General features: G+C 36.4%; 1 protein-coding gene across 1 annotated transcript; it reads right to left on the bottom strand.

Annotated features, from left to right (window-relative positions):
• Window positions 1–3,038: 3,038 nt before the first annotated feature.
• LOC120352925 lies at window positions 3,039–6,622 on the bottom strand. The gene is made up of 3 exons (XM_039435265.1): window positions 5,740–6,622; window positions 4,538–4,770; window positions 3,039–3,056 (listed from the first exon to the last, which is right to left on the bottom strand). The coding sequence occupies exons 1-3, from the start codon at window positions 6,620–6,622 to the stop codon at window positions 3,039–3,041; spliced, it is 1,134 nt and encodes a 377-aa protein (XP_039291199.1).
• Between the last annotated feature and the right edge of the window lie 4,916 nt (window positions 6,623–11,538).

The raw sequence follows: 11,538 nt of genomic DNA, 5'->3' as shown, positions 1-11,538 counted from the left end.
CTAGCTGAGTTTTCAATCCCTTAATTACTTCGGGATTTAAAGTTTCAGCTGAATTCTGTGTGACATCTGCTCTCAGCTGGTTTATTTGGGCCGTGTGATTTGTTTGCTGAGCCTCCAATTCACCTAACCTCACATCATTCTGAGCTAGCTTAGCATTGGCCTGGGTAATCTTGCTCTCCAATTCACCATTTGCTTCAGTATTTTCCCGGTGTTGGTTTAGAATTCTTTCACCAAATTCACTTCTCACCGTTTGTATTTGTTCATTTGTATAATTCTTAGCTTCAATTTGTTTTTCATCCATTTTTCAATGTAAATCCTCAACGTTACTTTTGAGTTGCAAAAAGTTTGCGGTCATTTCTTCCACTTTCTTGTCCAATCTATTACTGGTTTCTTCTATTTTCTTGTCCAAACTATTACTTGTTTCTTCTATTTTCTTGTCCAATCTATTGCCGGTTTCTTCTAATTTCTTTTCTATTCCAGCAGCAGTGGTCTTGAAAACTTCAAGTATGGTTTCGATCGTCCCAGGTGGTAGATATGGCAGCCCCTGCGGCTGTTTGGTCTCCAACTCAGCAGCAACGACATCATTGGAAGACGTTTGACGATCTACCTCGCGCCGATCGACGTTGGCGATTGGTGATGATTGCACTGAATTAAGTATTGGCTGACTTTCCTCTAGCTGAGTCGATGACAAACGCTCTCGAATGCCGCGCTCAAAGTCAACTGAAGTCGCGCTGGTTGCCGGTTCTGGAGGAGCTTCGGGTGAGACAGGATCTGCTGGTGTAAACAATGTGGTAGACCCATCCAGTTCCGTGGCTGGGTTTGCCATGATTCTCCCAAAAAGTGAAGTGTAGACGAAATCCAATAAGTGAAAAATAGTGAGTGAATGATAGTGGTGCGCGCAAATTGGAATAACAGAATCAGGTCAGTGCAAATTATCTTGTAGTTCTGAAGAATTAATACCGCTGACTAATTCCCACAACTTCAAAGCAAGGCAAAATCGCGACAATAATACGTTTTAGAATACAATAATACTCTACAATATAATATACCGTAATGATCAACATTAAATTCAACACAATCAAAATAATATCCAGTGTATGAACAATCACAAATTAATAAATAAATCGACTACCTCAAGCTTGTTCATTTCAGGGATTAATACATCAGAGTAACACCGTGTAGCCCCCATTAGTGCAACAAAAAATACCTGCTCAATTCGATCAATAATTATTAAGAAATAAAATTGAACAACAATATTGAACAGAGTATTGATGGCTAGGCGACCCACGACTCCACTGAAAAGAAATATTTATATTTCTGCTCCCTCTCAAGCGTAGATAAGTCGATCTCTGAAATAAATTTATGATTATTAAGATGAAATAAGCTCCCTCTCCTTCACCGTCTTGAGTTCGAGCGCCAATCTTGTGGATTCGCAAGATTCTCTGGATGCTTAACACCTGTAATTCGGATAAAAAATCAGCCGGCAGAGCTGCCTACACCCGTCCAGAATATCCTACAATTCCACAAGAAATAATATTTCCGCCGTACTCTGATATAAACTGCCTGAGAATCAGGTGTGATAGCCTACCAATATCTCCAGGCAATTCAAACCCGAGCACAGCGAATGTAATTTATTTCTTATGAATAACAAGTAAATTCAATATTGATATTCCAATACCTGAAATAAATTCCTACAGAGGAAAACCAATATGGTAATTATAGACCGAACTGAGCAGGATCTAATTAGAGAAATTACTGAAACTGGTTAACAATTATGCAAATTTATTGATGAATTATAATCGTTAAGAATCAAATAATAATAATTAATTAAATAATTGACAAATTGGAATAATAGAGTTTTCAAAATTTGGTAATAAATGTTCTTGATATGAGATAATAATATGAATGTTCTTGGTAATATAGTGCAATTGAGATTTTAATAGGGGTTACATGGTATTATAGGAGGATATAGTCCTGCACTCTTTCACAATAATTAATTGATAGAAAATTGTAGCTTTCTCAATTCACTGATTGGATAGAATAAGTATTTTTCGCTCACCAACTCGATCGTGGGGCCCCAATTCACTTAATAATTTTATTTCACTTGAAGATCTGGCGTGGAATGGCGACACCCAGGATTTAGTTTCACAATTCTTCCTCAGGAATAAGCTTATACAAATTGAACTTGCCTTCCAATTTAATTTAAGAGCACAAGACTACAGAGGAGCTACACATTTAACACACTGGATATATTACATTTAACAAGAAGAGAAGCCATTTAAACATTAATTTTAATAGGACAAATTAAACGGGTCCTGATAATTCGATTCTCAGAAGGCAAGTGTCTCTTCTTCCCAAAAAGAGGAAATCACCTGGTCTTCTTCTGAGAAGAAGAACCACGTGATTTGGGCAAGAACCAATCCTGTGCCCAATAAGAAAAAGTCCACCAATGGGAATTTTTCCACGCGGTTTTAATATTTAAATTAGACACAGAGGTTCGAAAAACACAGAAAATGACAAAAAATTACGTTAAATGGGAAGACTATAAAATTATAGCAGATAAACAGAAAATAAACAGGGGTTGCAGAAATGAACAAGCTTGAGTTAGTTTTAAAATGAAAACAGACAATATAGAGATATCACAGTAGCCGGCAGTATCAACAGCTGACAGATAAGGCTTGTCATCAATTTTGGCGCAATTCACTCTAACCTAATTATTGAAAATAAGGTAGTAAACATTGGTAGGCAGTTGACGAATGACTCTGACAATAAATTGGTAAATTATACGAAATAATACTGTAAGAATTTAATAAAACTATAATTAAATGAGTTTTACATAATTTGACGTGAGTACATTTGATTTATGCCTCAATTATACATTAATTTTAGAAAATATGCTGGCATAGGCTTTGTATCCTGACATAAAGCCCCCAAATTAGAAAGGTTTTAGGCCATTAAAGGCTTTCTAATTTCAATCAAGAAGGGTACAATGACATATGCTAACTTAAAACTACGACTTAGGGTCTATCACAAAAAATTCACAGCCAAACAACAATCTGCACAAAAAAGCATGATGTTACAACAAATATGCATGGCTTTGTGCCGCAGCAGTGGTGCCAGAAACCACAAACTAAGGTCCCGGGATTTTTGCCCAGTCAGACTTACAAGGAAGTACAGAGGTGGGATAATACCACATGCACAGAATCCAAAAAATCCCTACGGTGAGAGGATGGGTGCACAAGCCCCCCATCACTCCTCACAGAATAAAGAGCAGAGGTGCATGAGTGAAATAGACCTGCATAGAGTGCATAGAAGATGCCAAAATAACAATATCAAAGGGCCATGCCAACAATTAACAATTTTTATCAAAAATTTACAATTTAACATTAATAACAATTTTAATCCAATATTGCAGGTCTGTTAAAATATAACTATACCAAGTTTCATCAAGTATGCCAGCTTACAAAGATTGATAATATCTCTCTGTGATTCAATACATTAACTAGTCTCCACTTGTTCAATCAAAATTTCTACCCTGTTTATTTTTAAAGCTTGATTCCAAAATTCCCTTCATTTCTCAACATTTCTATACAAAAATACAATAAGTAACATAATATTCAAATTTTCCTATAAATTAGTTGCTGAATGCATGTTTTAGATTTCTGATGCATCATATTTTTTTTTTCAAAATACTAATCACATTTATGTGATTACAATAATTTCATTAAGTTAATAACAATAATAACATATAAATTAAGAATTCTAATCTATAGTGAGCTTTCATGCTACAAATATAATATTCAAGATAATTTTATCACCAAATGATAATTAATAGTTAATAGTGCATGTATAATGCAACAGCACAAATGATAACAACAATAATATTTCAAACAAACAATACTAATAATAATGAAGACCATTTAATGGTTGATTTTCAATCACAAAAATATCCTACACCTAAAATTATTAATAAATATCACAGCAGACTATTTTTCTATTTTATCTTCAATTTTTTTTTTTTTTTTTTTTTTTTTTTTTTTTTTTTTAGAGTAAGTTAATAAGCTAATTTTTCCAAATTATTTTATATAATTTTTTTTTTTTTTTGTCTGGATAATTCAAAATAACTTTACTTTATATTTTAGAATTGATTTCAAATTTAGTTGTAATTGCGGGTAGGCTTAACTTGCCAGTGAGCAAATCTTTATATTACAATAATAAACAATATAATACAATAAATAAACAACTTGCTTTGAGTTGTGGGTGCTGTGATGATAATGTGAAGATCCAACGATGCGATGTGGAGCAGCTGGTGCGATGTGAAGCAGCTGGACCGATGTGGAGCCGGAGCATCGTGGAGCAGCTGGTGCGATGTGGAGCAGCTGGACCGATGTGGAGCTTCATCATCTAACAAATCATCTATGACATCCTCTCGGAAAATGGTGTAACTTTCGAGAATAATGGGTGAAGATATTGGATTTAAATTGGAGTTGTCTTTATTTTTGAATTCATTTGTAAAGACCAATTCAGTAGGTCTCGCCTTCCTGTTATTAACACTTGGATGGGGAACTCTATCAGCTTCGTGAGGCAGAACCCGCAAACCATCACTACTAGTAGCCTTGTGGGGCAGAACCCACAAACTGTCACTACTAGCTGACGCAATACGAGCAGGCAGATTTTTCTCTTCTTCATGACTGGTTTTACCGCTGTCACGTGGTTGGGAGCAGTGTGAATTTTTTCCGCCAGACTGCAGCACCTCACGGTCGGTTACTCCTACGATCGGAATAACTTTTTTTCTGACTGTCTCGTTTTTATGATGATTGATGCCAGAGACAGTCGAAACTGGTTGTCAATTATTGTTATTACGACGCTGAGAATTATTTCCCTTCTGATTATTAGAATGGAACTGCTTTTTGTTGGACTGGGATTGTTGGTTGGGCGACGAACTGGTTGTTGATACAGATGGCTGCGGTTGAGTGACGTCATCGCTTCTGTTTATGATTTGTTCTGGAGTTGTAGTTGAGTCGACTGATTTATTTGGAATAAATGAACTTCCCTCATTATAATTTCTCCGATGATTATCTCCAAATCCACGGCTATTATTTTGAGGTCGACTCGGTTGACTGCCTCGATTATAATTACGATGAGGAGTTTCAACTTCATTCACGACAACACCTAACCTCTCATCCTTCTGATGGTTTGTTTTGAAATTCTGTGAACCAAATTTATCGTCTACACTCTGTACTCGACTCAAACAAGCCTCAAACTTGTCATAGGATTCAAAACTTTGCGAGCTTAATTCCGTCTGAATGGAATAAGGTAACTTCCCAATTAATATTTCGAACAAATTACCATTCTCGATTGGATTATCCATCAGATTGTTCAAATAGCGAATGTGGGCTGAAAAGGCACTCATGGACAGCCCCGTATTCTGCTTGTCATATCTGCATGTAATGATGTGAGACAATAAATTTCTATGTCTTGCAGGAGACCAAAAAGTAGCTAAGAAGTTGTCAATAAAATCCTTTAACGAGTTGAATTCAGTAATGCGACTTCTGAAGTGTATCAGTGGTTCTTTCTGTAGACATAGTAAAAGATGCATTCTCCATGTAATCCATGGTATAGTAGTAACGGAATCAATAGCCTGCAAATGCTGAATGAATGCCCGTGGTTGAATGGTGCACTCAGTATCATCAAATATTGGTAAAGATGACAAGATTTGTCCAGTATTATGATTATTACCACCAGAAACGTTAGCCAAACTATTCTTTATTTGTAGACACTCGGCTTTAGTTTGATCTAGCTGAGTTTTCAATCCCTTAATTACTTCGGGATTTAAAGTTTCAGCTGAATTCTGTGTGACATCTGCTCTCAGCTGGTTTATTTGGGCCGTGTGATTTGTTTGCTGAGCCTCCAATTCACCTAACCTCACATCATTCTGAGCTAGCTTAGCATTGGCCTGGGTAATCTTGCTCTCCAATTCACCATTTGCTTCAGAATTTTCCCGGTGTTGGTTTAGAATTCTTTCACCAAATTCACTTCTCACCGTTTGTATTTGTTCATTTGTATAATTCTTAGCTTCAATTTGTTTTTCATCCATTTTTCGATGTAAATCCTCAACGTTACTTTTGAGTTGCAAAAAGTTTGCGGTCATTTCTTCCACTTTCTTGTCCAATCTATTACTGGTTTCTTCTATTTTCTTGTCCAAACTATTACTTGTTTCTTCTATTTTCTTGTCCAATCTATTGCCGGTTTCTTCTAATTTCTTTTCTATTCCAGCAGCAGTGGTCTTGAAAACTTCAAGTATGGTTTCGATCGTCCCAGGTGGTAGATATGGCAGCCCCTGCGGCTGTTTGGTCTCCAACTCAGCAGCAACGACATCATTGGAAGACGTTTGACGATCTACCTCGCGCCGATCGACGTTGGCGATTGGTGATGATTGCACCGAATTAAGTATTGGCTGACTTTCCTCTAGCTGAGTCGATGACAAACGCTCTCGAATGCCGCGCTCAAAGTCAACTGAAGTCGCGCTGGTTGCCGGTTCTGGAGGAGCTTCGGGTGAGACAGGATCTGCCGGTGTAAACAATGTGGTAGACCCATCCAGTTCCGTGGCGGGGTTTGCCATGATTCTCCCAAAAAGTGAAGTGTAGACGAAATCCAATAAGTGAAAAATAGTGAGTGAATGATAGTGGTGCGCGCAAATTGGAATAACAGAATCAGGTCAGTGCAAATTATCTTGTAGTTCTGAAGAATTAATACCGCTGACTAATTCCCACAACTTCAAAGCAAGGCAAAATCGCGACAATAATACGTTTTAGAATACAATAATACTCTACAATATAATATACCGTAATGATCAACATAAAATTCAACACAATCAAAATAATATCCAGTGTATGAACAATCACAAATTAATAAATAAATCGACTACCTCAAGCTTGTTCATTTCAGGGATTAATACATCAGAGTAACACCGTGTAGCCCCCATTAGTGCAACAAAAAATACCTGCTCAATTCGATCAATAATTATTAAGAAATAAAATTGAACAACAATATTGAACAGAGTATTGATGGCTAGGCGACCCACGACTCCACTGAAAAGAAATATTTATATTTCTGCTCCCTCTCAAGCGTAGATAAGTCGATCTCTGAAATAAATTTATGATTATTAAGATGAAATAAGCTCCCTCTCCTTCACCGTCTTGAGTTCGAGCGCCAATCTTGTGGATTCGCAAGATTCTCTGGACGCTTAACACCTGTAATTCGGATAAAAAATCAGCCGGCAGAGCTGCCTACACCCGTCCAGAATATCCTACAATTCCACAAGAAATAATATTTCCGCCGTACTCTGATATAAACTGCCTGAGAATCAGGTGTGATAGCCTACCAATATCTCCAGGCAATTCAAACCCGAGCACAGCGAATGTAATTTATTTCTTATGAATAACAAGTAAATTCAATATTGATATTCCAATACCTGAAATAATTCCTACAGAGGAAAACCAATATGGTAATTATAGACCGAACTGAGCAGGATCTAATTAGAGAAATTACTGAAACTGGTTAACAATTATGCAAATTTATTGATGAATTATAATCGTTAAGAATCAAATAATAATAATTAATTAAATAATTGACAAATTGGAATAATAGAGTTTTCAAAATTTGGTAATAAATGTTCTTGATATGAGATAATAATATGAATGTTCTTGGTAATATAGTGCAATTAGGATTTTAATAGGGGTTACACGGTATTATAGGAGGATATAGTCCTGCACTCTTTCACAATAATTAATTGATAGAAAATTGTAGCTTTCTCAATTCACTGATTGGATAGAATAAGTATTTTTCGCTCACCAACTCGATCGTGGGGCCCCAATTCACTTAATAATTTTATTTCACTTGAAGATCTGGCGTGGAATGGCGACACCCAGGATTTAGTTTCACAATTCTTCCTCAGGAATAAGCTTATACAAATTGAACTTGCCTTCCAATTTAATTTAAGAGCACAAGACTACAGAGGAGCTACACATTTAACACACTGGATATATTACATTTAACAAGAAGAGAAGCCATTTAAACATTAATTTTAATAGGACAAATTAAACGGGTCCTGATAATTCGATTCTCAGAAGGCAAGTGTCTCTTCTTCCCAAAAAGAGGAAATCACCTGGTCTTCTTCTGAGAAGAAGAACCACGTGATTTGGGCAAGAACCAATCCTGTGCCCAATAAGAAAAAGTCCACCAATGGGAATTTTTCCACGCGGTTTTAATATTTAAATTAGACACAGAGGTTCGAAAAACACAGAAAATGACAAAAAATTACGTTAAACGGGAAGACTATAAAATTAAAGCAGATAAACAGAAAATAAACAGGGGTTGCAGAAATGAACAAGCTTGAGTTAGTTTTAAAATGAAAACAGACAATATAGAGATATCACAGTAGCACAGTAGCCGGCAGTATCAACAGCTGACAGATAAGGCTTGTCATCAATTTTGGCGCAATTCACTCTAACCTAATTATTGAAAATAAGGTAGTAAACATTGGTAGGCAGTTGACGAATGACTCTGACAATAAATTGGTAAATTATACGAAATAATACTGTAAGAATTTAATAAAACTATAATTAAATGAGTTTTACATAATTTGACGTGAGTACATTTGATTTATGCCTCAATTATACATTAATTTTAGAAAATATGCTGGCATAGGCTTTGTATCCTGACAATACTGTACAAGGTTTTTGGAAATTTTGCATTTCAAGGATAATATAAAAGGAAAAATGAGCCTCCTTCATTCGCCAATATTAGATTAAAAATCAGACTATAGAATTATTCATCATAAATCAGCTGACAAGTGATTACACAGATGTGTGGGGAAGCCAGTCTATTGCTGTATTTCCATAAGGTCTATAGTTTCAATCAGGTACTTGTGTATGAAAATACTACGGGAGGTCTATTGTTCACAGAACTACTAGTCTATTGCTGGAGCTAAAAAAAACTGCTGGTTCCTATCGTGCTGTAATGGTTTCTATTATATCATAATAACTAGTAGTTCTGTGAACAGTAGACCTCACGCAGTGTTCTCATCCACAAGTACCTGATTGAAACTATAGACCTTTTGGAAATACAGCAATAGACTGGCTTCTTCACACATCTGTGTAATCACTTGTCAGCTGATTTATGATGAATAATATTCTATAGTCTGATTTTTACTCTAATATTGGCGTATGAAGGAGGCTCCTTTTCCCTTTTATATTATCCTTGAAATGCAAAGTTTCCAAAAACCTTGTATATACATCGATGCGCAATTAAAAAATCTGGTGTGGCGCACTCACACAACTTTCCATGCTCATTGAACTGTAAGCCCCATTCTCAAAGTAGAATAATTAAGGGAAATAACATAATGACGATTGGCAGCAACATATTTGAAACTACGATCAGACTACTGTACTTTTCCTTTGTAAACTACTTTTCCATTGTGTAAACTTTGAAATTCGATGATATTTTTTAAAAGTCGTCAAAACAGCTGTTCTACAGATGAAATATCTCGACTATGTGTTCTTTTTATGGACTGCTCTACCTACCTACCTCATGCACGAGGAGGAGGTTACAAAGTCCATTTCTCAAGGATGGGGTGGACCCCCCATTAGTTTCCAAGAAAGAAGACTCATGCCAGTTGAACGAGCTGATAAATAACTAAACAGGGTATGAATTTGAAAAAATCGGTCAAGTCATTTTTGAGAAAATTGTGAAAAACATGGTTCTTTAGTTATTATCTGCCAGTTTTCTCAAGAATATTACGGAGCTCCTGCAATTTTTCCAGAAATGAGACTCATGTCAGTCAATAGAGATTATGAATGGTATAAATTTGAAGTAAATTGTTAGAGCCGTTTTCGAGAAAACCGTGAAAAACATGGTTTTTTAGTGATTATCCGCCATTTTTCTCAAGAATATTACGGAGCTCCTGCAATTTTCCCAGAAATGAGACTCATGTCAGTTGATAGGGATAATTATTGGCTATCCATGGTATAAATTTGAAGGAAATTGTTGGAGCTGTTTTCGAGAAAATTGTGGAATACATGGTTTCTTAGTAATTATCCGCCATTTTTTCCGCCATCTTGAATTAATGAATTTCTTATTGTCGGATCCTCATAGTATAAAGCCCTTAAGTTTAAAATTTCAAGTCAATCAGTTAACTAGAGCTATGGTTTACCACAAGGTACTGTTTTATCACCTGTTTTATTCCTTATCTATGAAAATGATATTTTAAAATTAAAATTGAAGAACCTGGTGTTGTACACTCACACAACTTTCCTTGCTCAGTGAACTGTAAGCCTTGTTCTTGAACGAGAATAATTTAGGGGAATAACGTAATGACGATTGGTGGGAACATATTTGAAACTACGATCAGACTACTGTATATGTGTATATATAATTTTTTTCAGAGTACTTTTCCTTTGTGTTGTCACAAAGTGAATTTTCGTGACGGATGGAGAACCGTCGTCCAGTATAAAGTTTATTGAATTTTAGAATAAGAATAGGGTCGGCTTCCAGATATATTTTGTTGGAATTGTAGTTGTGTATGTACATCATCACCATCGCCGTCAACCCCTATAGATCATCAGCAACAGATTCATCATAACCATAAATTTCCAGATCTTGTTTACTAGTCTGCGCGTTCTTGTATCTAGTATTGCAGCAGCAGTAGCCGTATCATCAAAGCGATAGGCAACTACCGAGTTGAGTTGGTATCGTTCTTCTTGTAATTTCTGGTGAGAAATATTGTTTATCGGCCTAATATATTACAGTAATTAGTAGCATCGTCATCATTAGTTGCACCCTTAACATCAGGAGCAGCTGAGTCAAACCCTGTCACATGACCAGTGGCGTGATTGACTCTTGAGACTCCCATTGGTCGGCAATCTCTTTTCCCCCGGCCTCCTAATTTTCAGCGACCTGGTACTGCTTCAAAGTGACCTGGGAGAGAGTCAGTTGTTTGGTGGTTGAGCATGTGAACGGGTCGCGAATCTCCTCTCCTTACAACATTCCTGGTACTAGTTATTTCTAGGGGAATTATTCTGTTTTTGGTATGTTAATATGGAGTACTGTAGGACGAGTTCCAGACAACTCGAAGATAGAGCTTCTTGGGGGATTTTTTTTCTTGTCGGCTATTTTCCCTGAATTCGTATCACTAGGGGTGAACAAGTTATCCTTGGTTTTGAAACCTGTAAGGGATCTTAAGTTTGTAGGTACTACAAATAGTTGAGTGGGAAATTTAACTAGGCTCTTATAGCGGATTATTTTTGAGTACTTAATTTATAAGTCTCGACTCTGTCGCTTCAGGACGTTTAAGTTTAATATGGGAAGTGGGAATCGGTTCGCAATTCTCCATATCAGTATCCACGTCGATTCAGGTAATTGTATATCAGGACTGGTAGTCCGTATATTTTTCCTTCTCTGTAGTAAGGTGGCCCATGTGGGGAATTGCCAGTTAACTCCATCGGGTGCGTCCCCATTGGAATTGGGGAAAGCTCACCG

This window comes from Nilaparvata lugens, chromosome 9 (assembly GCF_014356525.2).
Source record: "Nilaparvata lugens isolate BPH chromosome 9, ASM1435652v1, whole genome shotgun sequence".
Classification (NCBI taxonomy): Eukaryota; Metazoa; Arthropoda; class Insecta; order Hemiptera; family Delphacidae; genus Nilaparvata; species Nilaparvata lugens.
The sequence above is the reverse complement of the archived record's forward strand: the minus strand, read 5'-3'. Positions and strand labels throughout refer to the sequence as shown.

What these genes read in the sequence shown, in the direction of transcription:
- LOC120352925 (XM_039435265.1), bottom strand. Translation starts at nt 6,622, where the DNA reads ATGGCAAACCCCGCCACGGAACTGGATGGGTCTACCACATTGTTTACA. An exon ending in TTTGGCTAACGTTTCTGGTG is followed by an intron (nt 4,771 to 5,739) that starts GTAATAATCATA and finishes TTCCGATCGTAG; the next exon opens with GAGTAACCGACCGTGAGGTG.